At 25.9% G+C, this 15,888-nt stretch overlaps 1 protein-coding gene across 2 annotated transcripts in view; it reads right to left on the bottom strand.

Annotated features, from left to right (window-relative positions):
- LOC100207782 (dynamin-like GTPase OPA1, mitochondrial) overlaps positions 1-15,888 on the bottom strand; it is a 97,253-nt gene that overhangs the window by 47,572 nt on the left and 33,793 nt on the right. Inside the window, exons 4-12 of one of the 2 annotated variants that reach the window (XM_065792394.1) lie at positions 11,030-11,115; positions 10,860-10,907; positions 10,584-10,691; positions 9,875-9,961; positions 5,833-6,027; positions 5,451-5,525; positions 5,283-5,354; positions 4,487-4,542; positions 3,639-3,682 (exon numbers count right to left, since the gene is read on the bottom strand). In XM_065792394.1, the coding sequence (XP_065648466.1) occupies positions 3,639-3,682; positions 4,487-4,542; positions 5,283-5,354; positions 5,451-5,525; positions 5,833-6,027; positions 9,875-9,961; positions 10,584-10,691; positions 10,860-10,907; positions 11,030-11,115 (771 nt within the window). The remainder of the gene's footprint in view (positions 1-3,638; positions 3,683-4,486; positions 4,543-5,282; positions 5,355-5,450; positions 5,526-5,832; positions 6,028-9,874; positions 9,962-10,583; positions 10,692-10,859; positions 10,908-11,029; positions 11,116-15,888) is intronic. The other variant, XM_065792395.1, reaches the window with a different exon arrangement.

The following is a 15,888-nucleotide window of genomic DNA, read 5'->3' as shown; positions in this document are numbered from 1 at the left end:
CTTGCAATTTGCAATAAATTGTCTGCGAAAACTTCACTGTCACTACCACAATCAGAATCCATTTTTTGCGAAACTATCAGAAACTATCAGAATCCATTGCAAAACTTTTGTAATAAAAAAATATTTAAAAAAAGATGTTCGATCGTCAAAAGCTCAATAAAAACTGTCTGAAATATTTTTAAAATATCCGTTTAACATTCCTTAATTAATGAATGTTTATATAAAAGAGTAAACGATTAGAGATTGCTTAGTCTATGCATATAAATTATGAGCAATCGGAATGCAAACAATAACATAACAAAATTGATGATTTTTTCGTTATCTTTATTATATAAACAAATGTTAAAGAAATTACGTTGAAGAGTCTGAAGAGTCTAAACAAAAAAGTATGAGCTAGTCTTATCAGATTCATATGTAAACCAATCGTGTAAAATTACTTTGTGTCGCTTTTAAAGTAAATTCATTCAAACGGGTAAAAATACCCGACCCGCTAATAGACAGCAGTCCGCAAAGTAGGTATTTTTACCCGCCCCGCTTGTAACGTGTTAAGATAAAAATCTTATGATATTATTATAACTATTGTATAATGACACAACTTTAAATGATCACAATTCTAGGAGTAATGTTATTACCTAAGAGTTTCAAAAGCTAAGTAAACAACTCTCCAGTTAGCAGTTACACCAAAATTTTTTTTAGATTTTAATCCACAACACAATTATGATTCACTGGAAATGGAAAAAACAAGATAGAGAATAAAACAAACAAAACAAAAAAAAAGTTAGCACCTGATCATATGATAAGCAAGTCATTAAGTATAAATAAATCAACTAAAATCTGTGGTATTAAAATTGAAACCCCAGTCAAAATGGAAAAAAATAAGAAAGAAAAAAAAACAACAGTTTATTTTGATGAGAAGAAAAAACTTTTCATTAAACTTTTTTCATTGAAAAGAAAAAAACAAGATTGAATAGCAACTTTCTATACAATAGAACCTTGCTAACTAGGACACTGGCTTATTCAATCATTAACTAAGCCAGGTGGATTTACAATTACCTTTGCATTTTCTCTATCAACTTAGTATGAAACCATCAACTTAAGTCTTACCTGGGATTTTTAAGGGTTTCTCTGGCAAAAAACTTTGCTTAATTAGGATTTCAAATGTGAGATTTCAAAAAACTTATTTCAAACTAAATATAAGTGCATTTAATACAATGAAACTTTAAAAAATTTAAGAGCTTCAATAAAAGTTTAAAACCTTGAAAACTAATTGAACAACTTTACATTTAACAGAGCTCAACTAACTAAACATTTAACAGAGCTCAACTAACTAAACATTTTTAAAGATACCTTTGAATCCTTTCAGTTCAGATTAAATTGTATTTATCGTTATAATTTTTTTCTCTCTACAGCATAGATAATACAAATCTTTACAAAGTAGGATTTTTGGAATCCTACTATGGCAATAAAAAATAAACTATAGCAGTAAATTAGTTAACAACCTGATTGACGATAATATTGTATATACTTTTAAATTCACAAACTGTTTTTAAAACCCCTAAATCATCAGGTACTTTGTTCCAATGTGGCACTACTTTGTTGCCAAAGGAGTTTTCATGGTGACTGTTTTTAGTGAATTGCTTGTTTTTTTTATGTACTACTCCTCTAATACTTGATGATGAACCATAAAAAGTTGATGATAAAGTTATTGGGTTGGGATGACATTATTTAACTTTGTTTATGTTTGATTTTATTTTAAAATATTGAATGAGGTCAGTTCTAATTCTTTAGGTTTCAAGACTTTCTCATCTTAGGATTGATAAGCATTTTTCATATGACTTGTACTTGAGACTTGGTGCAAGTTTTGTGGCTCTTCTATACTTTTTTAATTTTTTTTTATTTCTTATTTTCTGTGTGAAATGGTGCACAAAATTCAATTTTGGCTCAAACTTATGTTGTATATAGTTTAAAAAACAAGTCCGTGGATCAATATTTAAATGTGCGCTTCAACGTGCCTAGTATAGAGCAAGTTTTACTTGTACTTTTATGTATTGACGTCATTTATAAACTACAAAAATGCATTAATTAGACCAGTATTTTTAAAAATAAAATCAAAGAGCCAGAACTTACTTTTGAGAAAATAACTGGCATCAAAAATTATAAAATTTTTTCCTAATATCTTGATAAATAGTTTGTTCTGGAAAGTGACATGCAACTTAATTTTTTAAGAATTGTTAATGATATGAACACAACTTGTGTTGGCACTTGGGGATCTTATAAAGCAAAGTAGGATTTAAAAAAAGAAAAAGAAAACTTTTCTCCATTAAAAAAATTCAAATGAAAAGTTCCAGCAACATGATAAAAACATGTTTAACTGTTAACACATCTTACCTACTAAAACATGTTAACAGTTGACAATTATGTTTTTATTATGGGAAGAGTAATGACAGATATTAAGGAATTTAAGGAAGAAAAAAAGGGAAAAAATACTGATAATAAGATGAAAAAACCTAGATTTAAAAAAAATTATTTGAGTCACTGATATTCCTGTAAACTTCTATTGTTTACTCAGAGTAGTGAAACTAATTGTATACTCAGTTGGCTTTGATTGTTACTCATCACACTGAGTTAACAATCAAAGTGGTAAAATCTTTGATAGTTTACTCAGAGTGATGAAATTTTTGATTGCTTATCATTTGTTTGAGTGGTGAAATAAGTCAGAATAGTAAAACTGTGTAGATCATACAGTTTTATATATTTATACATTAAACAACATTATATAAGTCTGGCATTTTTAAAAAGCCCAACAAACTGAGATTTTTGCTTTTATTTTAAAAAAATGGAATGAAAATCGAAACATTTTATTACTTTGAAAATCATGACAAATTTTCAAAAAATGTAGCATAATCTTCAAAGTTGTTTAGCATCAACATTGTAAGTGTAAGATGAAAATGAGAATAATATGTTCTATTTTTATATACCAGCATGGAGAAGTAAACTTGAAACTACAACATTTATTGCAAAACAGTGGCAAAAACATTGGTTCAGCAATTTTTCGATAATAAATAATACGACTATATGCTAAATGCATTGACAGAAAACAACACACTTACTTTAAAGTACTTAAAAAAAAACTGGCAAGAAAGTGCTATAAGCTATTCACTTTTGAAATCAATTTTGTTTTTAATAAACTTACATGTAATGTTATTTAAAATTAATTACAATTTATAATTCAATGTTAATTATTTTTGCTAGTTACTTATTAGGACCCCTACTCCAAGTATTAATTTATTTTTTATTATACTACCATAATACTAATTATATCACGCAAGATTTTAAAGCTATCTTAAATGAAAATATTTTTTGCCAAGAGATAACAGAAAAAAAAATTAACTTTATATAGAACCATTTTTACAACTAAACTGTGCATAAATTTTTTTTTTTATTATCAGTTCAACATTTTTTTTCTTATAAAAGCATAAGAAGTTCAAAAACTGTCACAATCTTTATATTCACACACACTCACATACAAAAATTATATACAAATTATATAATATATTACACACACACAAATATACATGCACGCAAAAACACATGCACATGAATACACAAAAATATGAGATTACAGAAATTAAACATACCTTGAACACAGAGGATGATGGCATTAGGATTAGACATGTAATGCCTAATAAAAAAAAAAGTAAAAAAGTTTTACTAAACACTTTATTACTATATCATATTTAATAAGTAAAAATTATATAACAAATCGCATAGTATTTATCTTACTAAGTTGAAGTACCAAATGATAACTTTAGTTATCTTTTCAAATATAAAATGTTATAGGTAAAAAATAGACTTAAGAGCAATGAAACATAAGACAATAATTTTTCAATAAAATTTATTTTCAAGAATATAAGCATAAAATTCATTTTCAAAAATATAAGTAAGAGTCACTAAGTATGTTAACATACTTAGTGAGTCTTTACTCTTAACATACTTATTGGAATATAAACTTTGAACTTATGTAACAAATGTAAAAAGTAAAGAAAAGAAAAAAGAGCTACTACTATGTCTTCTCAACAGTATTAGCCCGCTAAATGATTAGAAAAAAAAAATCCTGAAAAAAATAGAGTTTCCATCACTGGTTATTTTAAATATGAAGAGGCAGACTCTGTAAGAAAAACCTCTTTAAAAATGCTTTTGAAATAAATAGATTTAAAAACCAAATAATATTGTATGTTAAAAAATTAATTTATAAACCTATAAGCCTTTCTATTTTTATTTTTTTGAGCATAACAATCCATATTATACACCCATTATAAACAAATTTGAATAAATAAATTGAAAAAAATGTTTTGATTTTTTGTAAAGAGATTGTTTTATTTTACTTATGCTTGCAGCAGAATCAATAGATTTTAGTCAAAGTGATTTTTTCTTTGTCGTATTTTTCAAATAAGTCATACTAAAGCAAAAATGAACTGCTTTATACCTGCTCATTTTTGTAATAGATTCTTTTGTGTTAGCAGCCATATCTGTTGTCTCAGTCTAAAATAAACATTAATGTTAATAAACTTTTATAAGTTGAATTTCTTCAAGTATATTGAACAAGTATAATTTAAAGTTTTTTCTTATTAAAACTTATTTCTTAAATTTCTCTTTAAGGTCATAGATACCGTTTACATACATACAATACTCAAGCTTTTTTAATATATAAAGGAATGTGTCTTTGTTTTAAAAATACTAGTTATGTTGGATCTTCAACAACTCATTTTTTATTTTAAAACAATTAATTTTAATGGTATTGTTTTGATTTAAACCAAAGCAATACTTTATTTTTGAATATTCTGCTACAGCGTATTCTTTCCACTTTCCTAAAAATGCATGTTGCTAGTGTTGCCTAATACTCAAGAGTAATGCACATTAAAACTTTCTTTTTAGTTTTGCAAGTATATTAATTTCCGCACACACACTTAAGTTGACTATAAGGTAGGGAACAAGTTAGGTGTGGTACTACTAGGGACCAGGATATGTATACACTATCAAAAAATGCTGTTTTAGTGAATTTAAAAATAAACATAAGACTTGATAAATGCACGATTTATAAACAAATAACATAAATATTTGACTTGTTAATAGTATGATTAATGAATGATCAATAAAAAAGTACACTTAAGCAAATAAACAACAAAATTTGCCAGATTGAGAAAAAATTTTGTTTTTACAGCTGCACTTTATTGCTAAAGATGTTTTTATAAACAACAGAAAAATTATTTTTGATAACTTACACTTATTATTCCAGGTAAATCAACAAGTACCATTCTTGGTAGACCAGGACCTTTTACATACATGGACAAAATCTATACAAAAAAAGAACATTTACTTATTATAACAAAAATAAACTTAAATAAATACAATAAAAGACGACATAAAATAAAAAGATAAAAAAAAAATACCTCAGTACTAATGGTATTATTTCCTTTAAGTTTTTTGTTCATCCTGCCTTCAACTTCAAGACGAAGTTTATGCAACTAAAAATATTTGTTTTTATGTACAAATTAAAGGAAATAACAAGAAATAATGTTTCTTTACAAAAATTATTTAAAAAAAATCAAATTTGTTATTACGATAATCTTAAGTCATAATCATAAATAATGAAAGAACTTTTTTGTATTGCCAAAGTCAAAAATATAAGCTAAAGTCATAAATCATAAATGTTGTCTTTTGTTAAATTTTTGAACATTAATCACGAAGTTGTGAATAATGTTTAAAAGTTAAAAACTTTTAAACATCATCTTCGTCATATAGAAAAAATCTCATTAAATTTATTAAACATACATCTGCCTCATTAGACAAGTCATACTCGTGATCACTTCCTTTGAAATATGCAACGTGATTTGCACCTTCTGTTAATGTTACCATAATTGGACAACGTGTCATCATTTTTCCTGCTCCACGTGGAAATATTCTGGCACGTGCTATCATTTCTAAAACACTTGTTTTGCCAGCAGACTGATCACCGATAACAACAACCTAAAAAAATATATATTTATAACTAAAAATAATCGTACATATTAAAAATAAATAAAATTGTGAAAACCATAAAATTTATAATAAAAAAAACCCAGTATATCATTCAATATAAAAAATTACCAATGAAATTGATTGGAATAATCATATCAAAAAACTGTAAACAATTCTATATAAGTTATTAAAATATTAATGATTATATATTTAATGATCCAATTTCAATTGTAGATATATTGAATATCAAATTTCACAATGTTTTTATAATGAAAAGTGATGGACCACTGCTTGATTTTCTCTGCTAATTTTATGGTAACATTGATTTGGATGTTCCTACTATCATTATTGAAAGTGCTAAAACTATAGCAGATAAATTCTGATAAATCAATGAGAGCTAACTTTGTTCACCCAAAATACTTAAAGTATTGCTCAAACTCATTCGCATGTCTACTTACTTTAAATTTTCAAGTTTCTTTACATTCAGCCCATTGCCACTGCAACTTTGATCTAGAAATGTAAACCATTTTTTAAAAAAGGTGACAAGCTGTTAGCATCAAACTACAAAGCAGTTTTATTCATATTAAATTCTTAAAACTTGATTGCAATTTTTTTGAGTGCCTACTTTTATCTTGTCTGATAAAAAATAACCTCACACCATACATCATAGTTAAGATCTACTTTCTATTTTCGAAATGCCCTGATGAAATCTCTCATCATGCTTTTTACTGGCATAACTCATTATTTTAAGAAAGCAATCAAGGTGTGTATGCAACATGAATTTTTACGGACATATGACAACATAGTTTAAATTTTTCAATAAGCTCTCTAACCAGTTGATTGTAAATAGGGTCTTTGCAATATTCTTCGAATCCACAAACTACATCCCTAAATGCATACCACGCTTCTTTTTTAAATTTTTTATTACTCTCTAACATTGCTTTTATTTGGGGCCTAAAGAATATACCATCTTTGATCTTTGCCTCAGATAGCTTTGGAAACATAAGACAAATTTTTAAAGTTTTTCCAAAAAAATATATTAATATATATTTTTTTGGAGAAACTTTATAGCAATCCTAGTTGGATATGAAGTGGGGGTAAATAAACTCAGATGAAATCTACTAGAGGCTGCTTGAGAAAATTAAACAATCCAGGCTTTATGAACTTTTTTGTAATGATTAAAAGCCCTGCTGTTCCATAAGTAAAAGTAATATGAATACTTTATGTATACCCATTGTAAGCCAAGAAAGAAAGCAAACATCTTGAAATCACCACAACTATTTCAGATGACTTCAGAATATTTAATTTTGTTAAGAAGTTCTTTGACATCAAAGTCTTTTATCTTCTGTACGAAATGTGCAAGAGGCAAAGATGGGTATTTATTTCTATTACGGAACAAAACTCCTTTGAGATTTTATTTTGAGCTATCATGTGCAGTGTCCATTGCGCAGGATCTTCTTTCATCAAGGCTGAAGGAATGGAATCTACCAAGCAATTATAGCAGGGCATGTGTGTACAGGAAAAAATACAAAGAATTTAAAATTTACTATGACTTGTGTAGCGAAATAAAGTAAAGACGTGACTAGTTTAACTGATAAAAAGATGTAGACTTAATTTAACCACAAAAACATTTTTCTTAAATAAATTAAAATGCAATACAATTACTATATAGTAATTGTATTGCGTTTTAATTCATTTAAGAAAAATGTTTTGGTGTTAAATTTTAAATTAAGTTTTATATAAATAATAAAACTCATGTTTTTTTCATATTTATAACGTTTCGAAACTGATATAAACTTCTTTAATAATAAATAAAGTTTTTTATTTTTATACAGATTTATTTTATTGTAAGTAAATAAAGAAATCACTCTGTAATATCTTGTTCTCAGACAGATTAAAAAAAGGATGATGAAATGCTAAATGAAACTACATTATAAAAACTTTTATGTTTAAACTATGTCAATAACGGCACCATTTTTAAAGCGACATTTTAGCTGTTGTGAGTTTATGCGAAAATGTTAAAAAAAGTTAAAACACCGAATCAAACAAAAGTATAAACTAAAAAGAGTTTTCTCATAAAATAAAAAGAATTTCTTATTTTTCAAGATTTTCCATATTTATTTTATAAAAATTAATAAGAAAAAAAATTATATAAAATTTAAAAAAATTTATATTATTATACAATAAAATATATATATCATTATATAGTAATAGAAAAATTAAAATCTTTGATTTTTAATTTTGTGTGGCGATATTCTTCAAACAATAAAATACTAATCGTATTTGCTTGAATTAAAGTTGTGTTTTAAGAAAATCAAAACAAAAACGTAGTCGCTGTATCGTGTTGTTACCATTTTTTATTTTGAAGTATTACAAACAATATTATTAATTACAAGTTGTATTATCTCAACTTGTTGGTTTGTATTAATGATTTATTAGAATATGGTCAGTTATTATATATATATATATATATATATATATATATATATATATATATATATATATATATATATATATATATATATATATATATATATATATATATATATATATATATACATATATATATATTTTCGTATAGGCGTTTACATCAAGCATATATGGTAAAATCCCGCATATATAGGCCTTTTAATCAAAATCCCGCATGGGCTTTTTAGAGCCACCACGCCCTTGGGTATGCCTGGATATTGAAGAGACTTTCAGTATTTTCATACTCTGGGTACAGCAAAAGGCATTGTGTTTCCTTATAACCATCCTGCTAGAGTAGTTCAACAGGTTCCACATATCATATGAATGGTCCATAGTCTGCCTTGATCACACATGTGCATTCAAAAATATTTTGAATGCACATGTGTGATCAAGGCAGACTATGGACTATATGTAATACCTGCCAATATAATATCCACATACATAGCAAAACATATCAAGAAAATTTTGACATCCTGTAGCAGCCATTATCAAAAAAAATGAACTTACCAAGTCAGCACAAATATATATATATATATATATATATATATATATATATATATATATATATATATATATATATATATATATATATATATATATAATATGTATTAAATACATATTTAAAGCAGCTTAAGATGTTTTTAAAACAAATTACTTTGGTCTTGAGCTCAAACTTTAAATGTGTATTTGATAACAGGCATGCAAAACATTTTTTATAAAATTATGTAAGATTTACTGATGTAAATCTTTCATAATTGTATAAAAAGGTTTTCTATTTCCATATCATCAAAACGTTTCCGTTTTGATGATATGAAAAAAGAAAACCTCATATTTTAAAGCACCTATTAATAAAGTATTTTTAGTAACTACAACATACATGTTGTCTGACTTGAAACGGACTATTTTCTTTCCTCATTTAAGAGAAGCTTACTAAGAACTTACCATGAAATGTATTGGCACTGACAATGTATAGGCACTCAGTTGCCAGTTGGCACTAAAATTGTAATAACTTTAAAACGGTAGATTATACAGAAAAATTTACATTTTTGAAATCAGCAGAGAAAATAATTGATAAACAATAAAAAATTTACAGTGGGTAAAATTTTGTCAAAATTTATAACATTAAGTTATTGATGTATATTTAAGCTAAATAATACTAATAAAATGAAGTTAAAAAATTCAAAAATTTTTCCAAAAAAATATTATTTATTTTACTTAATTTTAATAAATACATTTTTAAAATTTTAAAATACAAATAAAATAAAAAAATAAAAATAAGGTAAAAGAAGAAAAAAATTTTAAATATAAATAAACATCAATTACATCAATTATCTGGTTTTAACTAAATATTTCATAGCTAAATATTCATTAGTAATGATTTTCTTACCCTGGGTAAATGATCTTGAATTTCATAACTTGAATCATATTCAGCAAGTAGATCCAAAACATCTGAATACATATCAATTAATGATCTCTAATACAAAGATATCTGAATAAATCTCAACTTATGATTAATGTAATATAAAAACATCTTAATACATAATTTAATGAATGCTGTAACATAAAAAAGGCTTAAGTAGATCTCAATTAATGATTTATAAAAATGTCTGAATACATATCAATTATTGATCACTGTAATGAAAAAAACATTTGAATAGATATCAAATAATAATTGTTAAAAGCATCTGAATAAATTTAATTAATGAATCAATTAAGGATCACTATAATATAAACAAGGAACAAACTATTAAAAATTAATAAACAAATATATATATATATATATATATATATATATATATATATATATATATATATATATATATATATATATATATATATATATATATATATCAGGGGCTATTCTAGACCATTTTCGACAGCGCCGACCATATTTAAATTAAAGATTGAGGATCTTTTTTTTATTGTTTTTCACGGCAAATATAGTTTTTTTTCGTAAAAAAATGACAATATTCGGCAATATTTCCGCTAGATTTCTCCGGGGCGGGGAAAAGGGGATACCAAAGCCAAAAATTTTTCAATAGAATACCCCCTGTATGTATATATATATATATATTTTAAAATTTTAAAAAAGCAACCTTAAGTTTCCTTGGACTAGTTTGTGTTTTGTTTTTCCCTAAAAGTATTTCTTTGCGAAGTTCACGATTTTCTTGTTCAACTTTATCAATTTCTCGCTGTAGTTTTTGCTTAAAAAACGGAAATCATATATTTATTATATACTGTCTTTTTAAAGTCATCAAAAAAATTTTAAACAAGTTTCTTTTTCCCATTTTATTTCATAATAAAATTAGACATCGTTGTTTACAGCTTTTTATTTTCATATGTGTCTTTTAAAAGCAATTTTTAATTTTTACTTGGATTTCCAGCAGTTCCTCTTGCGCTCTATTTAAAAGTTCTTGAAGCTGAAATAAACAATTATTTAAATCATACTTTTACTAATTTTAAAGTCATTAGTTTTAAAAACAACATAAAATAAAAATAATAATAACTGTATGACAGTTCAAAACAATAAGTTATAATAAACCTTTTGCTCTTGTGATTTTGATTTGATTTCTTGTTCCTCTGGAGCAGGAGTTGAAAAAGAAGCACTTAAAACTGGTGGCTGCACTTCTAATACAAAAGGCATTCAAAGAATGCCGAAAACAGATCAAATTTAGATTTAAAAGAAATACATTTTTTTCTTGATACCTATTATAAATAATATTTGAAAATAGTATTTTATCTATATGTATGTTTAAATCTATATATATACATATATATATATATATATATATACATATATATATATGTATATATATATATATATATATATATATATATACATATATATATATATATATATATATATATATATATATATATATATATATATATATATATATATGTTGTGCCTTGAAGGCATTTAAGTCTTGGGTATTTACCATTTTTCTAAGAAAATTCAATATTATATTCACAAGCGTTTCTAACTGTGTTGTTTTTACCTTAATATAACCGTTTTATATAAAACTTATATAATATTTCGCTAATACATGTGAATATTGTTTGTTATTGCGTTTTATTACAAAAATATAAGTAAATACTGTTGTATTTAATAATATCCATTTTTATGCTTATTTTATTTTAAGTTAGGTAAGTTAGGTAAAAAATTTTTTGCGCAATAAAAATTTTAAAAATGATACTTGAAATGAAATATGTTATTTTTGCTTTATTTGCGTAAAACATAAAAAAAGAATATATTTACTTATTATATTTTTATAAATTTTTATTAAAATTTTTTTTTATTTTAAATTTTCAAATACTAAAGTTAAATTTATAAGCCACCATTGTGCAGTGAACAAATCTCCCCCTGCCCCCTAAATATTGTTTTTGCTAATTTAAAATAATTCTAAAATAGCATATTGCAAAATAAGTTCTTTTAACTAATACTTTATTTGATCAAAATTCTAAAATTGAACTGAAATGTCTGGAAAAAGCTGTGAGAAAGTAACCAAGCAAAAGTAACATAAAAAACAAGTAACTCCTGCTTTGTTATTAAAACCTTCTCTTGAGTTATGCATTTAAAAACAGAGCACATACTTATGAAACAGGGCGTCATAATACTCACAATTTTTAGACATTATTAAACTTATTGCTGCATGTGGTTGTAAGAATGACACAATTTGCCCAGCCCAATAAATACAACCTATTTGTCTCCGGAATATGTTGCAGAGTATATTACATTATCTTTGATTTCATAAAAAATCCTAATTCCAGTCACTTAAAAGGTGTGGGAGTATTTGAACTGAGAGCCACTTAGATGTGGGAGTCACTTAGGTGTGGGAGTAACTGAGAGCCACTTAGGTGTGGGAGTATTTCTTTTTATTCAGATGAAACATCTGAATAAAAAGTTTGATTAAACAGTTATTATAAATGCCACTCTTGAACACAATAGTGTCACAAAAGAACATTTCATAGGAATAGTTCCTTTAAGTATGTTCTACGTTTTTAGTATTTCAGGTTCATATGTTTGTGGTGTGAATCAAAATTTTTTTAGAGCTAATAATGTCGCATTTAAAAATGCTCCCTTTGCTAGTATGGATACAACAAGCATCAACTCTGACATAAAGAAAGGTTTAAAAGCCTACATTGAGGATGCTGTGCCACTGTTTGGGTTGGGTGTACTATTCATAAACTTGAGTTATTATAGAAATAACAATATTTCAAAGCAATCACCCCAAAATCTTTATCAACAATTGATATAATTGCCTTGAATCAGCCTATTAAACTTGCTTTTAATGCAGTGATTTGGAAAAGTATAGGTGATCACTATATGGTATGTTGTCTCAGAAAAATTTATTCTTTTAAGTATTATAATAAATTAGTTTAATGTAGAAATTACAAAAATTACAACAAAGATACACTTTTAGAAAAACTTAACAAATTAGACTAGAGACTAATATATAATAATATTAGTGCAAGTTCAGCTCTGGAATTTTTTACTCAAAAAGTTAGTCACATATTTGATAGACAAGCCCCACCCATGCTTAAAAAAACACGAGGTAGAAAATGCCTTTGGTTGAACACAAACATTAAAAAACTGTTAGAAGAGAGAGATTTTTCTCAAGAAAGCCTGTATAACTAAAAATGAAAAAGATTGGTTGAAATACAAACAATTATGCAACCACTGTAACAATGTAATTAAACATGCAAAATCTAAATACCGCAAAAATATAATATATGAAAATAACCTTAAACCTGATAAATTCTGGAAATGCATAAAGGAATTATATCCAGCAAAAAGCAATACCAGTCTGACACCTTTTCCAAATCAAAATAAAAGTTTATGCAACTTTTTTAACTATTACTCAACAGTCATTAAAGAAACTAAACAAAAAAGTTTTTTTATTATTGAACTTAACTTGGAAAACTACTCGCGATCTTCAATTAAGGACAACCAAACCCTTTCATTTTTCCTGCCTTTTATGCATCTTTGTAGAATGCTTGTTAAAATTACTTAAACAGAATAAAGCGACAGGTATTGACGGTCTTCCTTCTTGTTTACTTAAAGACTCTACAACAGCAATCTCCAAACAAGCTACATACATAGCAAAGCTTTCACTTAAAACAGCAAAAATGCAAAAATAATGCCAACTCATAAATCTGGGCCAATTGATAAAGAAAAAAATTATCATCCTATATCAATCTTACCAATTTCATCTAAAATTATGGAAAAAGCTGTCCATTATAAGCAACAAGAATACCTTGAAAGTAATGCTATGTTAAACAGTTCCAAATTTGGATATCGCAAATTAAAACCAGCACAATCTGCAATTACAGTGCTAACTGGCGATATAAGGAAAAATAATGACAACGGAAATCTTGTAGGCAGTGTATTAATTGATTTAACGAAGACTTTCAACACTAAGTCATAATCTTAATAAAATAAAATCATATGGAATATCGGGTAATGAGTATGAATGGTTTGCCAGCTATCTTTTTGAAAGAAGTCAAAGGTTTTTGTTGATAATATTTTTAAAGAGTTTTATTTAACAAATGGAGTTCCACAGGATCTATCCTGGGACCACTATTGTTTGTTCTATTTATAAATGATTTGCCTGATTATCTTACACCAGCAAAAATGATGTTATATGCAGACGATGCAGTCATACTATAGTCATAAACATCTCAATACTATTCAAAAGTGTCTAATATTGGAATTAAACAGTATAGCAAAGTAAAAAATAATCAACTAATAATAAATCTAAATGTTGGAAAAACAGAAGCAATACTATTTGAATCAGCAAAAAAATGTAATAAGAATGAACTTTGTTTAAATTTATGAACAAGAAATAATTAACTTTGTGAAATTATATAAATACCTAGGATGTAAATTGGATCCACCGCTTTCTTTAAAAAATCATTTTAAGGGTAGTAATAGAAAAGTGTGGGGTTGTTTAAAATTGCTGAGTAAATTAAATCTCTTCCTACCTAAAAGGCAGCTCTCCAAATTCATCAACAAACGATTGCCAATATTAGCATACATTGATCCAATATTAACATACAATTCCAAGATAAATCTTAATTTTACAGCAACACACAAAGCCAAACTAAGTATATTTGACAGAAGAACAAAAGATATAATTGGTAGCCTTAATAACCTTTAGGAAATTTAGAAATTCATCAAAAGAGACTCATGCTTATTTGTAAAAAAGTGTTTAAATAATGAACTTTATGAAAATTTTACTAATCATTTCCAAACCATTAAATATAAGATATGTACGAGACAAGGAATATTGTTAAGACAAAAAACTTATTTTACTTTGCAGGAGCAAAACTTTTTAACGAGTTACCTTTGGACATCAGAAATACGGCAGAACTAACATTATTTAAAAAAATACTAAACCACTTTTTTTTAAAGTAGCATTGACTTTGACAGTTTACTAATTTTAATACTTTTTATACTTTTGGCTACTTTCAGATAATTTCTGTTTTAAGTTTAAGTTTTATAAACCAATTTTACAAACTTTTTCAACATGCTATACCAAAAGAAGCAGAGACACTCAAGCTAATTATACAAGCATGTTCACAATCTAACACCGCAACAATAATAATGCTCTTAGATTTGTTTAAAACGATTTGCAGGTTGGAATTAGTTTTAGCAACATTCCAATTTATGTGAATCAAGTTACTCATAGTTTAGATGATTTAATTTTGGGTATTCAACAAAAGAATTTCATGAAAATAATTTCAACAAAATGAAATCAGTGACAAATTAAATAACTGTTTGGTTACCGGTCACAAGATGACCAGTAACCAAATTTTTCGGCAATCACTTTCAATTTTTAACCCAAGACGATTGCTTAAAACATTCAGCTAATTGTCTAGTAAAGGTGAGTTATCTATATAAGTTAAGAAATCTTAGAGCTATAACTCATATACACTCGACTTAAAAATCTTAGAGCAACTTATAACTCATATATACTCAACTTATAAATCTTAGAGCAAGTTATGACAGACCAAAAAGAAAAAAACTTATAACTTATATAAATTATATAATAAAAAAACTTATAACTTATATATACTCAACTTATAAATCGTTATGACAGACCAAAAAGCAGCAATAAATTCTTAGAATTCCACATTTAAGTTCTAGGTAACTCAGAAACCAAAATAAAAAAAGAAAGTTTCAAAATCATTTTATTTACTAAATGTTGAGAATGGAAAAACAGTTTTGATATACATATATCTAAAGAAAAAAATCAAGAAGTCACTAATTTAATTAAATCAAGAAACAATATCACCCTTCAAGAGTTATGGAAAGTGATTAATAATGACCCTGTTTTGAAAAGTATTTATGCAAACTGTATGTTTTTAACTAAGTTACTCATTATATTTCCTTTTGTA

This window comes from Hydra vulgaris, chromosome 03 (genome assembly GCF_038396675.1).
Source record: "Hydra vulgaris chromosome 03, alternate assembly HydraT2T_AEP".
Lineage (NCBI taxonomy): Eukaryota > Metazoa > Cnidaria > Hydrozoa > Anthoathecata > Hydridae > Hydra > Hydra vulgaris.
This window is presented reverse-complemented; position numbering and strand designations above follow the sequence as displayed.